Here is a 23477-nt window from a genome sequence, read left to right as displayed (position 1 = left end):
TAAGATGCGGTGAGCTGAACACAGCTTCAACCGTCTGTTTGTTGAAAAATAGTAACGGACCGCGTTTCCTTGTTAGTAACTGTAACGGTGTTGTAACGATAGGAATAGTAATTAGTTAGATTACTCATTACTGAAAAAAGTAATGCCGTTAGTAACACCGTTACTTGTAACGGCGTTATTCCCATCACTGATGGTGATAGATGCAGAAAAAAAATCAGCTTCTAATCTAAAAATCAACCAAATACAATAATAATGATAATGTATACTTTATTGATCCCTGTGGGGAAATTCCTCTCTGCATTTAACCCATTTACTCTATGGAGCAGTGGGCAGCCATTGGGCGCCCAGGGAGCAGTGTGTAGGGACGGTACCTTGCTCAGGGGTACCTCAGGGTGGCCGTTCAGTGGATTTGGCCCCCCAACCTTCCGATCAGGGGGCCACCACTCTACCTACCACTCTACCTACTGGGCTATCCCTGCCCTAGGGACAGGGGGCTTGTATTATATAGTATATAATATAGTATTAGTAGTAATAGTATTATATAATAGCTGTGAATTATATGCAGTGTTGGGAAGGTTGCTTTTAAAATGTATTCCACTACAGATTACAGATTACATGCCCCAAAATGTATTTTGTAACGTATTCTGTTACGTTACTCAATGAGAGTAACGTATTTTGAATACTTTGGATTACTTAATATATTATCATGCTTTTTACAGCTACATGAATGAACTATTGCTGTGTGATTTATTACTATTACTGAAGGTTACTCTCCATACCAATACCAACTAGATGTTTAAATCTTAATATAAATGAGTAACAGTAGGTGGACATTAGGTAAGGCTGCACTTTTTGCAGCGATCTCGTATAGAAAACTATTCCGTGTGTATATAAAACAGGTCCGCGGCTCTGATCCGTAGTAAAGGGACCTCTGGCTGATACGTCGGGTTCGTGTCGGGCCCGTAGCAGAAAAATAGCTTTACTTTGTTGTCTGGGTCAATTTTGCTAGCGAGAGACAGAGAGAGGCGTTGAAAGGCTGCTCCAACGGAGCTTATTGTTTTGGAGGAAAACACGAACACAGTGTACAGTCGAGTCTTAATAGCTGACTTACAGCTGGGCTACACTGCCCATCATGTCTCTGCCACATAACTGTCATTATGCGGCCGCAAGTAGAGGTGATATGGGCCGCGAGATTGACACACAGAGCCTCTTAATGCGTGTTTTGACCGACGTGTAATCCCTTTATTTCAACAAAGTAACTGTATTCTGAATACCACCTTTTTAAACAGTAACTGTAATGGAATACAGTTACTCATATTTTGTGTTTTAAATACGTAACGCCGGTACATGTATTCCATTACTCCCCAACACTGATTACATGTGCTATCTGCAAATATATCCTACGTTGAGGGTGGTTTCTTCAGTGGTTATTGGCTGCAAGAGGAAATGGAAATTTATACTAGAAACAAAAAATACATAATATATATACTTTCATAATCCTACCAAATTAAAATTATAAATGAAAAAAATGGCAAAATGAGTTATTATACAAATTTCTTGATATTTTTTTCATCCATCCATTTGCTTCCACTTATCCTTTTTCAGGGTCATGGGTGGGGGCTGGAGCCTTGATATTTTTTTCAATTTTTAATGATGATTGAGTAATTATATTTAGTATTGGACTTAGTATTGGCTAATAATAGGCCAATTTTGAAACTTACTTTTATCTGAAAAAATCTTGAAACAGTAGTTGTAAAAGGTAACTGACCATCTTCAGTCAGGTTTCAGAGCTCATCACAGCACAGAAACAGCTTTAGTGAAGGTTACAAATGATCTTCTTATGGCCTCTGACAGTGGACTCATCTCTGTGCTTGTCCTGCTAGACCTCAGTGCTGCGTTTGATACTGTTGATCATAATATCCTATTAGAGCGATTAGAACATGCTGTAGGTATTACAGGTACTGCACTGCAGTGGTTTGTATCATATCTATCTAATAGACTCCAATTTGTGCATGTAAATGGAGAGTCCTCTTCACAAACTAAGGTCAATTATGGAGTTCCACAGGGTTCAGTGCTAGGACCAATTCTGTTTACATTATACATGCTTCCCTTAGGCAGCATCATTAGAAGACATAGTATACATTTTCACTGCTATGCAGATGACACGCAGCTCTATCTGTCCATGAAGCCAGGTAACACACACCAATTAGTTAAACTGCAGGAATGTCTTAAAGACATAAAGACCTGGATGACCGCTAACTTTCTGCTTCTTAATTCAGATCAAACTGAGGTTATTGTACTCGACCCTGAAAATCTTAGAAATATGGTATCTAAGCAGATTCTTACTCTGGATGGCATTACCTTGGCCTCCAGTAACACTGTGAGGAACCTTGGAGTCATTTTTGACCAGGACATGTCCTTCAACGCACATATTAAACAAATATGTAAGACTGCTTTCTTCCATTTGTGCAACATCTCTAAAATTAGAAATATCCTGTCTCAGAGTGATGCTGAAAAACTAGTTCATGCATTTATTACCTCCAGGCTGGACTACTGTAATTCATTATTATCAGGATGTCCTAAAAACTCCCTGAAAAGTCTTCAGTTAATACGAAATGAGAGAGTACTGACAGGGATTATATATATATTTCTCCTCACTGTTGCAGATTTAAAATCCTCCTCAAGGTCTTAAATAATCAGGCCCCATCTTATCTTAATGACCTTGTAGTACCATATCACCCTATTAGAGCACTTCGCTCTCACACTGCAGGCCTACTTGTTGTTCCTAGAGTATTTAAAAGTAGAATGGGAGGCAGAGCCTTCAGTTTTCAGGCCCCTCTTCTGTGGAACCAGCTTCCAGTTTGGATTCAGGAGACAGACACTATCTCTACTTTCAAGATTAGGCTTCAAACTTTCCTTTTTGCTAAAGCATATAGTTAGGGCTGGACCAGGTGACCCTGAATCTGCCCATGATTACATAGTTCCTTGCTCGTAGGGGGTTATCTGATTGTTGGGGTTGCTCTGTATAACTGGAAGGTCTTTAGCTTACAATATTAAGCACCTTGAGAAAAGTGCTGTTGCGAATTGGTTTTAAATAAATAAAATAAAATGGAATTAAATTTAATTACATAGCAAAAATCACTGACCTTGAACTTGAGGTCACGTTCACTGGATCAAATGTACTTTTCTGTATTTGTAATTCCATGAATTCTGAACATCTAGGTACATATTAATTTGTATTTTTCACTTCACAAGACATGTTACCACTGATTTTTATTACAGTTTTTCTGTAATTTGATATAAAGTGCCTAAAGATACAATATTAAATTAATTCCTTGCTAAGCTCTGTTGTGTTGACATAGCACAGCTTCATGGCTTGAACTTGGCGACTTTTTATGGATGAATAATTCATGGGTTAACTTTTAAGGTGCTTGATAAATGAAGAATTTCTGAAATGAAATTGGTCTTGAAATTGGTCAGGTTCAAGGACTGGACTGAAAGTGAGTGAAAAAGTAGCCAAGTCCAAAGAAAACCTTTGAAAGACCTTCAGAAAGCCTGCAGAATCATTATTTAAGACCACTTTAAAAAATAACAAGACAGTTTACAATATTACAAAAGATGAAAAAAGGGACAAAATCTGCAAAATTTCAAGCAACACATTTATGTGTCTGAAAAACTATGGCTACAAAGTCCTTATCAAAAGTTACAATAATTCACTTTTCAGTGTCAAGACAATGCTACATTTAAGGTTAGGTTAGATTGTAGGAGCTTTGTTGTCATGATGTAACAATGACAGTAATAACCATGTCGTTAATTGTACTAACTGATTGTGCTCAGTAAATATCTATATTTATTTAATTTGAACACCAGTCACTGTTTTACACCATGATACATATGCACCTAATTTCCTCCTTTGCTCCCATCACTATGGCCACTAAAGCACTTTGCCGCTTTAAATAAACTGTCATTTCGTTCTTTCTCCATTTTTCATAAGAATGATCTTGATATTAAAGCAATCTCTATAATCCAGCCAAATTAGAACTCAGCAACGATCACCCTACTCTTGAAACCAAATACAGATTCCACGCTCCTAGCTAATTATTGACCACTCTCTCTCATAAATACGGACATGACAATAATAAACAAAGCTCTGACATCTAGACTAGATAAAGCCATCCCCAAACTCATTTACCCTGACCAGACTGGTTTTATTAAATGTAGACGTTGTTGCACTAATACTCACAAGCTGTTCAGTTTAACGCAGCTATCATTTATCAACAAATCTAACACCTTAATTTTACCATTAGATGCAGAAAAAGCATTTGAAAGAGTTCACTGGAAATTTCTCACGTTTCTCACACTTCATAAATTTGGGTTTGGAAAATCATTTATTTACTGTATTGAGGGACTCTATTCTACACCAACAGCCACAGTCACCACCAATGGGCTGATTTCATCAAGCTTCACTCTCCACAACAGTACTATTCAAGGATGTCCTCTCTATCCATATCCCTGCATTGTTCGTTAAACCACTAGCAGCTGCAGTAAGACAGAATGAAAAGATCAGAGGCATTCAGACAAATACTACACAACATGAAACTATTCTTTGTGCAGATAATGTATTATTATTATGAAAATGTATTATTATTACTGCACCCACTCTTCCCTTTCAGAATTACTTACAGTCATTAATTCCTTTTCAAAAGTTTCCAACTACTCTGTCAATTGGCCAAAATCTACAGTCTTACTAATGTGTATAGCCAGATGCAGCAGCCCTGGTTTCTTCCTATCATCATCGTTTAGGTAACATTAAATATCTCGGAATCAATTCTGTCAGAGTTATTCAGCCTCAATTTTGCTCCACTTCACAGAAAAGTTAAAGATGATTTAAATGATGGTCTAACCTCCCTATCTCACTGTCTGAATGAATAGCAATGATCAAAATGACATTTCTACCAAATTAATTATCTGTTTTATATGATTCCAATTTCCCCAAATAATACGTGGTTTAAATCTCTTAACTCCGCTATATCAAAATGCTATTGGAAAAATAAAACCCCTTGCATGAAACTCATAACATTACAAAAATTCAAATGCCAAGGGGGATGAGAAGCTCCTAACTTTGAATTATATTATTTAGCTAATCAGCTTAGACACCATATGGCTTAAGTTCTACCAACCTGACTAGGTGAAGATACATTTGTCAGACCTACCAATTATCAAAAACATAAATGTTACCAAAGTACAAGAATAGCTTCAACTCTGGCAGCTAAGTTAGTTCAGTTCAACTATCTGGTAAAAAAAGGGAAGAAATTTCAACAAAAAAAAGAAAGAAAGAATTTTCAATATTTAAGCCAGATGTCTGGTATTAGAAATTCTCAAGTTTTACAATACTTACAAATAAAATCAATTATACTTTCTACGCTTATAATGACTCCTGTTAAATTTAATTATTCAATTCCAATAGAGCATCTCTTAAAACTTACAGGAATTAGGAAAATCATCTCCAATATTTATAGAATCTAATCCCTTCCTATACTAAAACCAGTACTAGTACTGATACTGACTTCTGGATATAAAGCTGGATGACTATTTTCAGAAACATTAAAATTATGAATGTACAACTTACAATGGAGTACAGTATAAAGTTCTGCATAGAATACACTATACCAAGGAAAATGTATGTAAAATGGAATTTAGTGAGACAGATACTTGCATACAATGCTGTCAGAATACCCCTGACACTTATTTACATCCAATCTGGCTCTGAACCAAGCGCGTTGGACCCAAATCACTGAACAACTGTCTTACTTGCTCTGCTGCTGCATTCCAATATCTCCACAACTGTGCATCCTAGGTAACATGTCATCTATTCATCTACAACAGGGGTGGGGAACTCCAGCTTCGAGGGCCGGTGTCCTGCAGGTTTTAGATCTCACCCTGTGTCTACACACCTGAATCAAATGATTAATTCATTACCAGGCCTCTGGAAAACTTCATGACATGCTGAGGAGGTCATTTAGATTTTTAAATCAGCTGTGATGGATCAAGGACACATCTAAAACCTGCAGGACACCGGCCTCGAGGCCTGGAGTTGGACACCCCTGATCTACAAGGTTCCAATGTCAATTTTTCCTTGCAGCAACTATTTCCAAGAAGGTTATATTTTTAAACTGGAAATCAAAAAACAATATAAACATTGTGCAATGGAAAAAACTTCTAACAGATCACATATCCTTGAAAAAATGTCTGCCTTACTATGTGTGAAAACCTCAGAATTTAGTCAGATCTGGACTATAATAATCAATAAATTAACTACTAAGGCTGCTTAATTTCCAATACTTTGATCATCATGTCCACATATTGTGATTGCTGCTATTAGAATTGACATTGACTCGGATGAATTTATCCTCAGTAGCAGAGGGGACTCTTGGTCTTCCTTTCCTGGGGTGGTCCTCATGTAAGCCAGTTTCGTCGTTGATAGCTTTATAGTGTTTGCGACAGATTCAAAGTTTTAGCAGTTTTCCAGACTGACTGTATCCTGATGAAGGCTCTGAGGGTCCTGTTAATCTTGTACTGTTCTAGGCATTCCAGGATCCAGGTGTTGAGCATTGAGTCATAGGCCTTCTTGTAATCAATCCAGGCAGTGCACAGGTTGGTCAGCCTCGTCTTGCAGTCTTGGGCGACTGTTCTGTCTACCAGTAGCTGGTGTTTGCCAATTCTTTTCTCATGTATTGACCCATGTGCCTGTTCATCTTCGCCGCTATGATGCCTGACAGGAGAACCATGTGGTACTGAGGCAGGTTGGAAGGCTGGTAGTTGGATGGGACCGGTCCCTTCTGGGGGTCCTTGGGGATCAGGACTGTCCAGTCTTCAGTTATCCATCCTGGGTTTTTCTCATCAACTAGCAGGTGGTTAATTTGTGCTGCCAGATGCTCATGAAGTGCTATCAGTTTGGTGCTGTTCAACTCTTCATATATATATATATATGTATGTGTGTGTGTGTGTGCGCGTGTGTGTGTGTTTGTATAGATATTATTATATTTGCTATAGCTTTATTGTATTACCGTATATGTATGTATGTATGCATGTATGTAAGTGTGTGGATATAACTGCTGTTGCTCACCATGGTTCCTTGCACATTATATGGACTACACTCACTCCCATACCCCCCATGTTTCAATTATTGTATCCTCTATGTTTGGTAACTGCTGTTGCTCAAGTCGCACATTATATGGACTACACTGTGTCCTTGTCCTATGTTTGATATGTGTCTGTCTGGAAGTTGTTTGTGCTGTTTTGTTTGTAAAGAAAGTATTTAAAAAATACATAAAAAAGAAACCAACCTGATCAAAACCGCTTTATAGCACTATGCTATGTATGGTGGCCAGCATAACAGTAAGAATTTTGGGTGAAAGTTAATTTGTTGTTATTAGTATGATAATAATAACAACAATTATTATTATTATATCAAAACTATAATCTTCAGCTGCTATTGGTTAGGTGTAACTATAAAAGAAAAAAAAAGAGTTTTCATGAAATCTCCTAAAAAAAGTTTACAAGTTAAGTAAAAATACACCCATCTGGTACTTAAACCACATGCTGGAGGGCAAACTCCCACTCCTTGGTCATCACATTGATGACCCTGTCCCAATAAAACACTGAAATACGACGTGCAACCATAAATAAAACCATTCATTCATGTTGGTTAAGTAACAGATACAGCAGATTAATAGACTGCTATTTATATGTTTTTCTACTTTTGCTGACCAATGAAAGCACTTTCAACTACAAGACATATTTACATTCATACAATACATACATTTATATCTAAGCACTTTTATCTAACATTCACACATACACAGGAGCTGGTGACCAATCTTCTGATTTGGAGACAACCCAGAGCAGCCCAGTATTTACTTGTCCCTATTTTACAGTGGTATGCAAAAGTTTGGGCACCCCTGATAATTTTTGTGATTTTTCTTCATTAATCATTTTTTTGTTTGGATCAGCAATTTCATTCAAATGTATCATATAGCAGACGAACACAATGATATTTGAGAAGTGAAATGACGTTTATAGGATTTACAGAAAGCGTGCAATAGTTACTTAAACTAAATTAGGCACGTGCATAAATTTGCATGATTGATACCTCTTTTGAGTCGTTTGAGCCAATAGAATCACGGTGATGATGCCATGTTCACATCAGTTCCACCAATCAGAAGTTGCAAGGCGAAAACCCCACGTGGCCCTCAATTTATGACACATGGCATAATCCAGTCACACGTCTCTAACTCGGCTGAAAAAGACGATTGTTGACAGAACTGGTTCTGATGCGTCGTGTTAGTGCTGCCATTGTCAGGAGCTACAGCGGCTAATGGCTAATGATGGAAAACAACGGAGGAAACCAGTCCGGTAAGTGAATTTCTGTCTTAGCGGATATACAAAGCTTGCGTTTTTTTGGTCTTCTTTCGTGGCTGGCTCAGTGAATTTTGGAGCGTGGTCAAACTTGGTGTTTTTCGAATCTGTGAAAGCTCAGCTAGCTAAGCAGCTATACCTTTTGTTATTACATGAAGTCGGGAGAGTTCGTGGCTCGGTTGTATGTGTTTAGCTGACTTTTGCACATTTACGTTACTGGTCTTTTAATCATTGCTTGTTTTCACTGTGTTTGGTGGTTGTAGAAATGGTTTATCTGAGCATTTAGCGGAGATACTAAGGTTTCTGTGGATACCACACATGTTGATACGTGCATGAAAAACTTGAAGTCATGGAGGGCTGCATACTTCTTGAGCCCCAACACTACTGAAGAAGCTAAGCACTTTATCTTACAAACACACACACACACACGTATACATTCTTACAAATTCTTACAAATCTCCTTTTTCCCTTTTAACCTCCAGCCTTGCCTCTAACCTCTGGTAATATATATTTTTTCTCTGACATACTGTGAAAAGCATGTAATCTTTGCATTTCCTATAATGGTTTCCTATTTTCCTAGATAATTAAATGAGGCACTGTGGTGCAGTGGTTTGCACGTCACATCACAGCATGAGGGTCCCTGCTTTTAATCCTGTTTGTGGCCTTCCATGTGTGGAATTTTCATGTTCTCTTTGTGCCTGTGTGGGTTTCCCCTAGAAACTCTGGACTGTGGGAGTAAGCTGAAGACACGCAGGTTATGTTAACTGGTGATTCTAAATTGGCTGCGAATGAGAGGCACATAAAGTACTTACAGTGCATAAAATAAAGCAAACATTGAGGTTAGCTATAAGTACCTTATAATCCCAAATGGGAATGGGAAAACATGTGGGGAATCATGAAGAGGCTGTGGGGAAGACTGCAACCACCTGTAGAGAGTAAGCCAAGTCCTGAGGACTCAGTTGAATCTGAAGAACAAGATCAAGGCAATGAACACTTCTGGCATTGGTCATTAGACATCCTGCAAGGACAAGCAGACAAGGAAGGTCTTTACCAGCATGGAAGGTTTCACCTGAAATCCTGCACCCAGAGACTGTATGCAAAGAGGAAGGAAGGAGGCTGAGAACCCATGAGTATCAAAACCACTATCCAGGAAGGAACGGCGAAGATCCATGAGTACATCAGGAAGATGACCACAACTGACCATGTGCTCAGTAAATACCTCAGACAAAGCCAACCCAAGAAAGAAGAGGAGTAAGAAGAGAGACCATGGTAGAAGGACAGGGCCCTGCACAGCATATATCACCGGCAGATAGAAAAGCGGCTTATACCGAGAAATCCTACCAATAGCTGGACAAAGCTGGACTGAAAGACAGCACAGAGAGACTACTAATGGCAGGACAGGAACAAGCTCTAAGCACAAGATTGATAGACTCTGGAGTCTATCACACCAGGCCAGACCTCATGTGGAGGCTGTGCAAAGATGCCTCTGAGACAGTCCAGCACATAACAGCAGGGTGCAAGATGCCAGCAGGCAGGCCGTACATGAAACACCATAACCAGGTAGCTGGCATTGTATACAGGAACATCTTTTCTGAGTATGGCCTTTGGGATATGCCCCCTAGAGTGGGTGAGACTGACCAGCAGAGAAACATGGCCTTCATGATACATGTAGCTATAATAAATGACAGCAACATCAGTAAGAAGGAACATGAGAAGTACTCTAGAAGTACCAATAATGGCTAAGAGAGGAACTCGTGAAGACGTGGAGGATGAAGGTAACAGCGGTCCCTGTGGGCAGTAACCCCCAAACTGGGGGGAGTGGCTCCAGCAGATCCCAGGAACAACATGCAAGATCTCTGTCCAGACCTGAGCTTGAAGGTTCATTAAATTACAGAAGTGTTATTACGCTTGACAAACCACTAAAGCTGAAATGCTGCATAGCACTTGCTATCTCAGATGAAGTGCTTCTCCACATTAAAGGAGTGGAAAGGTCATTAATCCAATGTTCAGAGCAGACATCGAAAGCAAAATGGTACATTTGGTCTGTGTGGTTTATTTAGACCTGAGTAAGTAAATAATGGTTAATAAAACTGTGTATCATGACGGTTTTTTCTGATGGACTCTTGCCTCTGGTTTTGAACCAACCTGCTGATAAACAGTGGGAAGGAAAAACTCCCTTTTAACAGGAAGAAACTTCCAGCACAACCAGTCTCAGAGTGGGCCGGCCATCAGCCGTGAGCGGTTGGGGGTGAGGGGAGGAAAACAGGACAAAGACATGCTGGGAAAGAGAGCCAGAGATGAATAATAACTCATAATTAGATGCAGAGAAGTGTATAAACACACAGTGAGTGAAAAAGGCGACTTTTAAATAATTTAGGAATCACAAATAAGCTCGCAGTCTGAGAGTAAAGTGCTCTAATTGGGTGATAAGGTATTATAAGGTCTATAAGATAAGATGGGGCCTGATTATTTAAGACCTTGTATGTGAGGAGCAGGATTTTGAATTCAATTCTGGATTTAACAGGAAGCCAATGAAGGGAAGCCAAAACAGGAGAAATCTGCTCTCTCTTTCTAGTCCCTGTCAGGACTCTTGCTGCAGCATTTTGGATCAGCTGAAGGCTTTTCAGCGAGTTTTTAGGACATCCTGATAATAAAGAATTACAGTAGTCCAGCCTGGAAGTATGAACTAATGCATTTGATGTGCAACTAATCCATGAACTAGTTTTTCAGCGTCACTCTGAGACAGGATGTTTCAAATGTTATTAATATTGTGCAGATGGAGGAAAGCAGCCCTACATATGTGTTTTCGTACACATTGAAGGACATATTCTGGTCAAAAAACAACTCTAAGATTCTGCAAAGTGCTACTGGAGGCCAAGGTAATGCCATCATGCATCTGGTTAGATACCAAAAGATCAATGGAGTCATCGTCATTTATATATACCACATTTTAGGCAGCACTAAAGTAGCTCTTTTCCCAAAGCTGATTCATATGCAAAATATTTTTTAAATTTTCAGATACAATTTTTTGATTAATGTTTGCGTTTCTCATATGCGAGAGTTTTGGTTATCCTGGAGACAGTTTTCAGCCTTATTTCTATGATTTGTACTTTTGATTTCTACAATGCTAAGACTATATTTGATGTGAATCAGACCTTCTTCCTAAAAAGCAACCTTTGTAATGTAACACATGTATAAAAGTATCCATGTATTCATGAATGTGTGTGTGTGTGTGCTGGGTTTATAACATGGCCTCCTCACACACAGCTGGTGGTCCCTGCACCTCAGGTTAGTCTGCGGCAGCCACAGCAGCAGGCGAGAAGAGAGGAAAAAGAGGGGGAGGGGGAAGCAGATGATAAGCTGAAGGAGGGACAGGACAGAAAATAAAGCAGCAGGAGGAGGAGGAGGAGGAGAGGGAAGAAGGGCACAGCTATGGTAAACATGGAAATTTGACAGATTAGCATGAAGATGACAAAGAAATACTCCATTGAGCACCTATGAGGCGTATGATTTAGTGCAAAATTATGTGACCAAAATCTTTTTTTTGAGAAAGTTAACTTCGGTTGAATCACCAAAAAATTATTTTCTGAAAGAAGTTTTTAACTCACACAACTGCCATTAAACACATCACAGCTTTTGTGGTTGTTACGCTCTTCTATTAAAGTCGGCTTTTCAAGATGTTAATATTTCCATCTCTTAATAACTCTTAGCAAAAACATGGAAATAATACGAGATATTTACTTTACAGGAGGTTAAAAATGCCATGTAGTAAACAGCGAACCCAAAAAACACAGACTGATACAGACACGCAGGGAGACATTGGAAAAGTCTTGTTAACACATGTTCTAGCAGAAATACTGGTGGTTAGCTTCTTCAAAAAGGAACAAACTGCAGCAGATCCAAAGCTATTTAAGCTGTTTGCTTCAAGTCTTTGAAAAATAAAAATACATATTATGCTAACAGAAGTAGCTGTTTATACCCTTTCCTACCAACAGAGTGGTGTTACCAGTGCCTAATCAGGACCAGCAGACCCCTGGTATCGATGTCTTCCTTTTGTTGAGAGGCTTTATGGTTTATATTTTTTTTGGGGGGGGGGCAGACTCCAACCTGAGCTGGCCATGCCGCATACACATGCACACACACTGAGCTGGTTAACCACTTTGATGTCATTTTAAAAGAAAGAGCCAGGAACGCATATTATCACTTCTCTACAACCAATAGTTTTTAAGACAGCTTTGGGAAGTGAGACTCCACTTTTAATGAGTGGTTAGCTTTTAATGCTGTTTGGAGTCTTTGTATTTTACTGCACTTTGTATTTCCTGGAACCACAGTAAGGAGCCTGAGCTACTCTGCTATCTCCCTGTTGATTTGAAGTCAAATTTATTTACATAGCACATTTAGAACAACAACTCTTGACCAAAGTGCTGTACATTTAAAATAATCAAATGAGAACGTCAGAAGCATATTTCCCAAATGTTTGGAGACCTTCTTTTTCACCATTTAGCCTTGTCACAAGTCGCCACGTAGCTGTGAGACTAGAACGTACTAAAATAATGTTGAGAGCTGACAAACATACTAAAGAAATCTCATTGATTTGATAGATGAACTGAAATAAAGCCTACACATGTCTGTAGTTTGCAGGCGTACCAAATGTTTGTTATTTTTTATACTTTTATTACAAAGTTTAACACATTTTTATTCTTAGAGCACTCTCATCTTATATTATTAAAATCAGATTATTATTTTTTGTAGTAATCTCGCAAATACATATATAGGGAAGCAACATGCCTATTTAATATCTACAGACACTGTTAAGCGCTGTGTGGCTTATCTCATTATATAAATGACTAGCTGTTATTTTTTCCTGCTTTCTATGTTATAGAACAAAAGCAATTATAAAATGCAAATTGCAGGGTGTGCACTGTCAAGCATGTGAAACACAACAAAGAGATGCTTCACAGCACATTTTTCAACTTGACACTTTCAGCAACGTGGCAAGAAAACAGTCCCCATATTGTAAAAGTAGATGGTATTTATTTATATGAGGATCAGTGTAACAAAATATATGGTTATTTTTCATAATGAAACAAGGTGGCTTGTTTTCACAGATTAGCCTGATACTAATTAGCACTGGACTGCAGAGCCACACGCTTTCATTTGAGATCAGGTTAGTTGTAATTTCAACCCACATTTTCAGAAAGTAAGAGACACAATCTAAATATTCTGAAATTACAGCTTTTCTGTAAAAAAAAACACGTTGTTACAATTCTGTAAGGGATGGATGAACAAACCAAAGCTGTACATCTAAAGTGAAACATAAATAAGTTGGCAGTGACGTGGCAGATTTTAAATTCCCTAAAAGTTAAAGAAAACAGAACTTGGTTACCAGCCATAACACACACACACACACACACACACACACAAGCATTGTAGGTCAGTTACAATAGAAACACAATTTAATATAGTTTGTTATGTTATATATTACATGTTATATTACATTAAAAATAATTGTATGCATTTAGGTTTCACTGGATAGCTCTTGACCTTCATGAAGCAGATCAGCTTCCAAAAACAATGTTAGTTAAGCTCTTTTATTTCAAGCTAGTGTTACTGTTTCATCTAAATCGGGCTGTTGTTGTGACAAAGGAATACATCTGACTCTTTAGACTTAAATTGTAAGAAATAAATGTGTAAGATTTCAGCAAAGTTCTGGTAGCTCATTGCACAGACTGTCCAGATTTTTTTTTCTGTAGTCTTTAAAAAAAAGACATTTCTAAAGTAGAAAGTGAAAAACAGAAACTTTTCTGTCATTTAACTGTTTATTGCTTAATTACGCTGTGAAGTGTAAATGACCATTAGGGAGGCTTTTATCAGTAGGAAAAGTCCAAAACTTCAACTTGTACTTGTTTGTGGTGAGCAGCAGATCAAACAGGTTAAGAATGATAAATGGCTTTAAGCGCACATTCAGGCCTGTGAGACTCATTTAGACAGTGAGCCATGGCTCTGTGTTACATGCAGACACTTCTGCATCTCTGCCATTCAAAGACATTTTCTATATTTTATGGAATATTCAACACTCAACTGTAAATTAAGCCTTTTTCCAGAAAGCGATTTTTTATTCAGTGTTTTCATAAAAGCCTTATTTTTAAGCATTTACTACTACTAAGGAGAACACACATGAGATTTGAGGTCTGAACAAGTTTGAAACCTTTTGTCCTCCACATTGGAAAATGGCTGAAAATAAAAACGAGTATCACTTTAGCCAGTTCCTTATTTGATGAATTCTGTATTCAGCTTTGCAGTTTCCAGTATCACCAAGAACATTTCTGCGCGTCTCTCTCCGGCTCCCCTGTCTCTCTGTGTACCCGGCCTGTACCACTGCACTTGTTGTCTTTGGAACCTCTGCCCCCCTTCCTTCTTTCACATAATGATATGATCCCAGTCGGTCGGTGTGCCCATCAGAATAAAGATAATGTTCACCCTGCCTGCATGGATTCTCAGCAGGGCTAAAGATTTGGCTCCCACATACAGATGGGCCCTTAATACTTGACATATGAAGGGCGACCATGGATTGGGCTCAGGGGATTGGGAAGCTCATCTGTAACCGGAAGGTTGCCAGTTCGATCCCCCTGCTCTTGCTGTCCTGGTCATTGTGTCCTTGGGCAAGACACTTTACCCTACCGCCTACTGGTGTTGGCCAGAGGGGCCGATGGCGCGATATGGCAGCTCGCTTCTGTCAGTCTGCCCCAGTCTGCCTACAACCGTAGCTTGCCTCCACCAGTGTGTGAATGTGAGAGTGAATGAATAGTGGCATTGTAAAGCGCTTTGGGTGCCTAGAAAAGCACTATATAAATGCAATCCATTATTATTATGAAATTAGCTCGCAGGCCAGCTCTAATTGTATCGCAGGCAGGATGTGGGCCATGGACCGTAAGTTTGACACCCCTGGTTTAAATACAGTCTAGCAAACCTAAGCAACAGTGTCTTCATTATTGTATACTTTAATGTAATTTAATCCAGCACACATTTACAAACCAGAACACATCACACATAGCAGCAGTGACATTTCTATAACCCTTCCCCCCAAATTCATTTTCAGTACCATTTAAAGTAGGTTAGCATATTGCAATTTGAATGTAAAACTGTAAAACTTTAAGGTAAAAAGTTGTGCCTTGTAGGTTTTTTCTTTTTAACCTTGTTCTAGGTACATAAATAGTCTTGTTTGGGGAAATGGTGTTTTGTTTTCTGAAGTGACGAGTTAAGACATTTTTGAGTAATGTAACTAGTTACTGTATTAAAGGTACAATTATAATATTATTCACTTTACTAAAGTTCTTCAGTTATCTGTCCCCTGGGCAAAAAGCAAAAAAATGAACATCGAATGTGTCTTTTTCTTTAGGAAACACCTGCACTACAATCACATTGCAGATGATTTTGTTTCATTTGCAAAGAGGAGAGTGTGGAGAGGTCTATAGCTTTTGAGGAATGTAGAGATAAGGACCATACTTTTGTTTTTATTGCACTGAAGTACAAGACTGTGAAAACTCATCAAGGACAGAAAGAACTACACTACACTTCTAACACAACATTGGCCATTTGCAAGCATGTGCACAGATAGCATGCTAACACAAAGCTAGCTAAAAACCCAGGGTCATGTTGAAGCTGAGTGTGCTAATTCAGGCTTGTGACACTGTAGGCTCCATTTCTACTTTTACATGTTTCTACATTAGAATTATTGTGGTGATCTCTTGGAGTCTTTTGACTTGGTTTCAACTTTTTCTTTGTGTTGCTGATTGGTGTTCATACTTACTGTTCAACCACTACATTAAGATCTTATGTACGCCCCTCATCGGATCGGGATTTGTGTTGGTGTGTAGGACTGTATCCTAGGATTTATATTGTTAACCATTATGTGGCAATGCATTTCAGGTCATGCAAATGGAGTAATGCAAAAGTAATGTACCAAAGTAGTGTAACAAACTACTTGGTACACTAATACTAATAATTAAATAATGTACTGTATTACTTTTAAGGAATATAATAGTAATGTGTAATACATTATTTTTCCTGAGTAACATAATAATTATTATATCTTAATGTATGTGCTCCAAATATCCAAATATATACATATATATATATATATATATATATATATATATATATATATATATATATATACACATTTTTGCTACATTAACAACATTCTAAATTTAGTAAATAATTAATTATATACAAATTTGGTCATTAACTCCATATTTTTGGGGGGAAAATGACACAATATTTCTAATTTTGCTCTGGTCCACAAGTGAATTTTAAATTTTAATTTTAATTTTCTCATAATTTTAAGATCCTCAAAAGTAACTGAACAATTGACTCACAGTTCCATAGTGACTTACATTTTCTTATTATTCCACGACAAACAGACTTGGAGTTAAACATCATTAACTTGAACGTGGTATCTGTTAAATGAAACTCACAGTATAAGGTCCAAAGAGATTGGATGGTTACATTTAAATCAGGTTTCCCTGAATGGAGGGATTCTCTCTCCGCACTATATGTTCCATATGTATGGGACTGATTGCCACAGAGCAGCTGACACAGATACTACTTAAGACACAATACCCTGTGGTGGCCATGCACATATTGCTATCGTGTCTACATAAGCACCGTGCTTCTTTGGTTAACCTTGAATGGAATGTCTTTTGGAGCTGCCAAGAGATGGAGCGATAGTCTGTCCACTCAGAGAACCTGTGTCACAATGTAACCAGCCATTCTCTATCTTGTCAAGACTATCTCTCCATCTTTAAATGCGACTCTGTAAGACACACAAGGAGGAAACCAAGCAGTCACAACTGTCCATGTGGGAGCACAGGATAGCAGTTGGGTTTAAATGAGCCATCTCAGCCTGCTCCCTCATGTCCTCACCAATATGCCAATCACCAAAAACAAAGAATTTACAATATTGGCTGAGATGGGACTCTGACACAGTCTCAGGCAGGATTTGAGTGAAGCGTCACACCTGCATCGTCAGGGCAGCCTGTGGCAGCACTCTTTGTGCTGTGCTTAGAGCATACAGCTCCCCGGCTCATTTAGCTGACACTATAGTGAACAAGAATGCAGTAGGCCATTTTAGCTCCACTGTTTCAAGGAGTTTGAATGGCTCATGCTGGAAGGCCATCAGCATCATTTTTAAATCTCATGGAGGGAGAGCCAGTTGCTTTTGATAGGGAGGCACCCTACTAGCTCCCTGAAGAATTGAGCAATAAGGGGACAACAAGTGAATCTAGTAGTTTCTGGGGACTGACACAGGCTGTCTTTTTTTGGCTGCTACCATTATTTTAGAGCTGAGGTGGACCTGCTCTCCTCCAACAGTTCATGCTAAAATTGGAAAATGGGATGGGTTGTGAAGGTGAGGGAATCCACTTGTTTCCCATTGCAACATGAATATGTTTATAAATGAATATGTAATTATGTTCTCTGCAAAGTACTAACCAATAACTGAAGCAAGATCATGACTGGTAGATACGCCGTCTCAGGAGCCAGGCCCACAGCAGGAAGAGATGGAGAGGAATCCGATGGGCTCCCAAGGGTGACCTTGAAGAAGCGATCAAATGGTGTTCTGCTAGTTGGGAGCCACTAAGATAATGTTCACCTCTTCTACTTGGAACCTCTGCAGGAGGGTGTGAAGGAGAGTAACGGAGGGAAAGGCATAAAGGAGGCCATCGCATCCATGCCTGATCGATTGATTATCTCTCCATATGGAGAGAAAGATGGGTCAGTGAGTTGTGTCCCTAGACGCAAAGAGATCTGCCATAGCCATGCCAAAATAGCCCTAGATCTTATCCACCACTTCTGTCTGGTCCTGGAAGAGGACCCCCTCTGGAGAGCTGATCTGCTGTGAGGTTGGCAATGGGTTACACGGTGCATTGCCTTCAGGGACCAGAACTGTGGGTACATCCACTCCCATGCATTCTGAGCCAGCTTGCTAAGGCCCTGGTGGCCTTCTTTACCATGAGAATAGATATTGTTGCTGACAGAAACTCCCCTGTATTGGGATCCCAGGACAGCTTGGGGTCAAGATCAATGCTGTGACAGGCTCATGAAGCCTGTCACTGTGTTCACAGAATGTCAGGCATGCTCCAACAAGGCCGTGGGGACTGTGTCCCACTGATACAACAGGCTGGATAATCACAGTTGTGCAGTGTTGACTCAAGGTGACTTCAGGGTCAATTTGAAGCCCACCTGGTGAAGTAAATCTCAAAGGCCCTAGAAGGCCCAGAAACCCACTCCCCGTTTCTGACAGTTGTCAGAATCCAGCCTCTCCTTACCATCTCCCAGGGTATCCGGGGCCATTAGGCCCCCCCGTCTCTTCTTTGGTGCTTCTTTACTGTAACTTAGCACTAAATATGCTGAGATCTGTGGATGTGAGATATAGATCAAGATGGTTTGGTATACGAAACCCTATGAAGCAAATGCTTTTCATACATGCAGAGACAAATTTTGTCAGAGTATTTGTGAGTCTCACTAACATGCTGTACATGTACCTCCACGTAAACTGTCCAATTTGTGTAATTAGGAATATCTTGTATGGATACATGGATGTAATTGTGCCTATTAAAGGCTACAAAGTCTGAACTATGTAATATTTGCCAGAAAATTCCAATATTCTAATAATTTTAAATAACAAACAAAAATTAAAAATAATATATCATCTAGGGATTTTAATTTTCTAAAGTTTTGCTAAGGTTTGTTAAATCTCCCATTTTTGTGCAACTTATTGCAATAAGCAATAAAAACTAATTTATAACATTTGAAAATGTGTCAAGAGTTCATTTTGTGAGTAGTAGTATTAGTCATTTCTGTTTTAGAATGAGAAACTAAAAAACTTTGTATCTTAAAATCATGAAATGTATTTTAACTGCTGGTAGAACTTGGCCCTGGCAGTTTTAGGTATAGAGCAGCTCCTGGTGGCTCATACGTTAGAAAAAGAGAAAAAAATACAACCAAAAAGTTCTTTTTTGTATACTTATGTTGCCCCATTCCTGATTTTTACCTTTTCTAGTGAAAAAAGTGGAAAATAAATCTGTAACACAAATCCTGAACTTGTTTGTCACAGGGTGGAAGTCATTGTAATGTTTTATGCTGTGGTTTTATTAGTTTGTTTTTGTATACTGCATGTTTTTATATGTGTGCTTTTATTTTGAAGGTTTGTCACTTTTTTGCTTGCTTGAGATTTTGCGTGCTTTGTCAAATTATTTTACACAAATAACTTTATACCTTTACTATACTATATACTCATGTTCTTTTATTCTATTTGTAATTCTTTTAAAAAATGTTTTTATTGTAAATAAGCTCATTTTAATTAATATAGCTAATTTTGTTTTGCTGGCCACACGTGCTGCTCTCTACCTGGTCAGAATAAGCTTTACCCTCCCCTGGGTCAACATACTGTGTGAGTCGTATGGGAGGAACTTTGGCAGGAGATGCACAAATAATTGAACCATTGAACAAAGGAGCCACTGCTGTGTCAAAACAGTGTTCCTGTCTATGTTTTACCCTTTTTCTTGTTCTTTTTCACAGAAACACTCATACAGTCGTCAGCTCCTGCTTAAAATCAACAGAAGCTGAGGAGTAAATCCATGATCTTTTCATACGTGGAAGAGCTACGAGTTACAGGAACTGCAGACTGCTTCAGAAGCATCTACCATCAGCGACACCCGCTACTAGATCTCACCCACACTGGAAACATCTCAGGTGGTGCGAGAGGAAACAGAAGAGGGGTAAGCATGGAGGAATCCTGAGTAGGCTAGCGACTAATCCTCGAAAACCCGCTATTCCCACCATTGTACTGTGTTTACAACAATGATGGCTGGTGTCGTAACACTGTTGTTGCTTATGATCATCGAGTGCACACCATTCTACCTACCGAGTGAATTTTCAGCCATACTGTTTGTTGCTGTCTACATCGCTCCCTGCTCCAATAACAACAACAGGATGAGGCACTGAATGAACGGTATCATCAGCATGTCAGTGAGCAGCAGACGGCCCAGCTTACCAAATTTCATAAACACATTAAATTTCCCACACAGGGAAACAACATTTTGGACAATGTTTTCACCACGCAGAGAGGAGACTACAAAGCCCTCCCCCACCTTGTTGCCTCTGATCACATCACGTTTATGCTAATGCTAGCATACACACCCTGGTCAAAGTCACCAGACCAGTTTGTAAGCAGGTACGTGTGTGGCCAGAAGGGTCCTCAAAGGAACTGCAAGACTGCTTTTCCACCACAGACTGGGAGACCTTTAAACTGGCTGCCACACATGACAACACCACAGACATGCAGGAGTATATAGAAACTGTCATTGCCTATATCTCAAAGTGCATTAATGATGTCACAGAGAACAAGACTATCACTGTCTGGGCCAACCAGAAACCATGGCTCACAGGTGACATTCCCCAGCAACTCATTCACAAACTGGATCTGCTGGGGATCAGCACCTCACTGAGTAACTAGCTGCTTTCCTGACAGGAAGACAGCAGACAGTACGGGTCGGCAGCAACACCTCCAGCACAAGAACACTGAATACGGGGGCTCCCCAAGGATGTGTGTGAGCCCCCTGCTCTTCAACCTGCTCACCCACGACTGTGCACCATCACACAGCTCCAACCTTTTCATCAAGTTTGCAGACGACACAACTGTGGTAGGTCACATCAGCAACAAAGATGAGACCTACTACAGGAGTGAAGTTAACCATCTGGCCGAGTGGTGCAGCAACAACAACCGGTCCCAAAATGTGGAGAAGACTGAGGAGATCATCATAGACTTCAGGAGAACTCACACCCTGCACACCCCACTAACCATCAATGGTGCTGCTGTGGAGAGGGTAAGCAGCAGTTTCTGGGTGTGCACATCTCAGAAGATCTTTCCTGGTCAAAGGACACAGCATCACTGGTTAGTAAAGCCCAACAACGACTCTACGTCCTCTGCAAACTGAGGAGAGCAAGAGCCTCAACCACGATTATGAGCACCTTCTACAAAGGCACCACTGAGAGTATCCTCACCAGCTGCAAGTATGTGTGGTATGGCTCCTGCACTGGGTCCTGCCGTAAACAGCTACAACGAGAAATGTGAGCAGCGGAGAGGATCATGGGTGCTTCTTTACCCTTCCTCCAGGACATCTACTGCACCCACCTCATCCGAAAAGCCCTCTGCATTACAGGTGACTCCACTCATCCATCCAACAGCTTTTTCAGTTTGCTGCCATCAGGAAGGAGACTGAAGATCCTCCGGGTTAGACCAGCAGACTGAGAGACAGTCACTGATTCCCCCAACCCACATAGACTCAAACTCTTGCCCACAAACACTCGGACATTGTTGTGTGTATAAGATTTTTATCTTTTTATGTTTTTGTTGTTTTAGTGTAAAACTGAGGGCAGTGTGAGCCCTGCAATTTTAAATTCCTGTGTATGATCTGTATGGTTTTTGACAATAAAGCAGACTTTGACTTGACTTTGATCATTTGGAGAGGTATCACCCATCAAATTTACCTAATTATAGGATAAAATGCAAAACTACAAAGTGCAACCTATTTGTTGCACTTGTTGCTATGCAGGCTCAAAAAGCATCACAGTAAAACTGGCACTACATAAGCATTGGCGCTACCCTATTGGTGGAAATTGGTGGAAAAGGTACCTGACATATTTTTCAATACACCTTAGTTTTGTCTGATGCTGCAGGCCTTTATAGTAGCAACATATTTGAGGCTAGATGTTTGCTTAAAATCTCCAGTCAAACAATACAGTCCCGTCTCACTGATTTAAATGGAACAAGGCGGGAGGAGATAGCTCAGTAGGTAGAGTGTTTGCCCCATGATCAAAAGGTCAGGGGTTCAAATCCACTGAATGACCCTGAGATAGCCCCAGTACTCTGGGTGCTGGATTGGTGGCTGGTTAAGTGTAATTTCCCTATAGGCAATTAATAAAGTATACATTATTATGAGAAGAAGCTATCTATGAAATAATACTATAGATATAAACAGTGAAAATGGTGACAGCATAAGTAGGATGGGATTGTGCGAAGTGGAAATGAAAAGCAGCACTGGGAACTGTGTGCTAGTGGGCGTGGCTGTTGATGAAGTGGGCCATGCAGCTTACTAAACTGTAAAAACAGGTACATGTGATTTAATGCCAGCATTCCAATGCTTTTAGTAAGCTGCTCATAGTATTCCCATTTCCTGGGGGTTGTCAGAACAAAACCTTCTGAAAGTTTTAGGGTATTGAAATAGAAAATATTCTGTAGTTTTTCTGGAGATCATTTGAGATGATGGTTAAAGTCTAGCTTGGATCCATGGTGACAGCAGAATTCCTCACGTTTCTTATCTCCTTGTCCCCATTGGGCCTAAGTGAATAAATGCAAAAAGACCAACCCTTATCTTACTGTATGGCATTAGGCACTGTCATCACAGTGTAAGTTTCCGCAAACTATGAACAATCATTTTCTTACAAATGTGGGGAAAAAAGTTAGCGTACTCTGTTCCATTTATTTTAAAGTTGATAGATGTGTTTGTATTTGTCTTTGTCATAAGACTACTCTTTGTGACATGTGTTTGCTGTAATAAACTATCACAATTTGAATTAAAAAACCAAAAAACATCAGATGTATTTCTTACCTTTTCAAGTTGTGCGTTCTGTTTGGACTTGTAGAGGAACTCTCCCATGGCCACAAAGACAGAAAGAACAAGTCCGGCTGCCAGGATGATGAAGATCCCACCGATGTTCTGTACCCCAAGGGCACTGGCCTCCTTACTTTCCTCCTCTGGACAACCATTTCCTCTCCACCACTTCTCCTTCATCATGTGTAGCTTCCCTTCCTCCTGAAGCTGGAGAATGGCAATAGTGATCTTATCTCTGTACGGAGAGCCTAAAGGACCAAAATGCATGAGGTCAGTGTAAGCAGCTGACGCAACTAACTAAATCCCATAGACCACCACTGTTACTTTCACTGACCTTTTGGCCCCTTTATGACAGAAAGCTGCTCTCTCCCTCCCTTTCTGTCC

General features: G+C 39.6%; 1 protein-coding gene across 1 annotated transcript in view; it reads right to left on the bottom strand.

Annotated features, from left to right (window-relative positions):
- The window catches only part of grik2 (glutamate receptor, ionotropic, kainate 2), a 288770-nt gene that overhangs the window by 2702 nt on the left and 262591 nt on the right, over positions 1-23477 (bottom strand). The window contains 1 exon segment of the mRNA XM_039619454.1: positions 23091-23341. Within this exon segment, the coding sequence (XP_039475388.1) occupies positions 23091-23341 (251 nt within the window).

The sequence above is a fragment of the Oreochromis aureus genome, linkage group 11, assembly GCF_013358895.1.
Source record: "Oreochromis aureus strain Israel breed Guangdong linkage group 11, ZZ_aureus, whole genome shotgun sequence".
NCBI classification, from domain to species: domain Eukaryota; kingdom Metazoa; phylum Chordata; class Actinopteri; order Cichliformes; family Cichlidae; genus Oreochromis; species Oreochromis aureus.
This window is presented reverse-complemented; position numbering and strand designations above follow the sequence as displayed.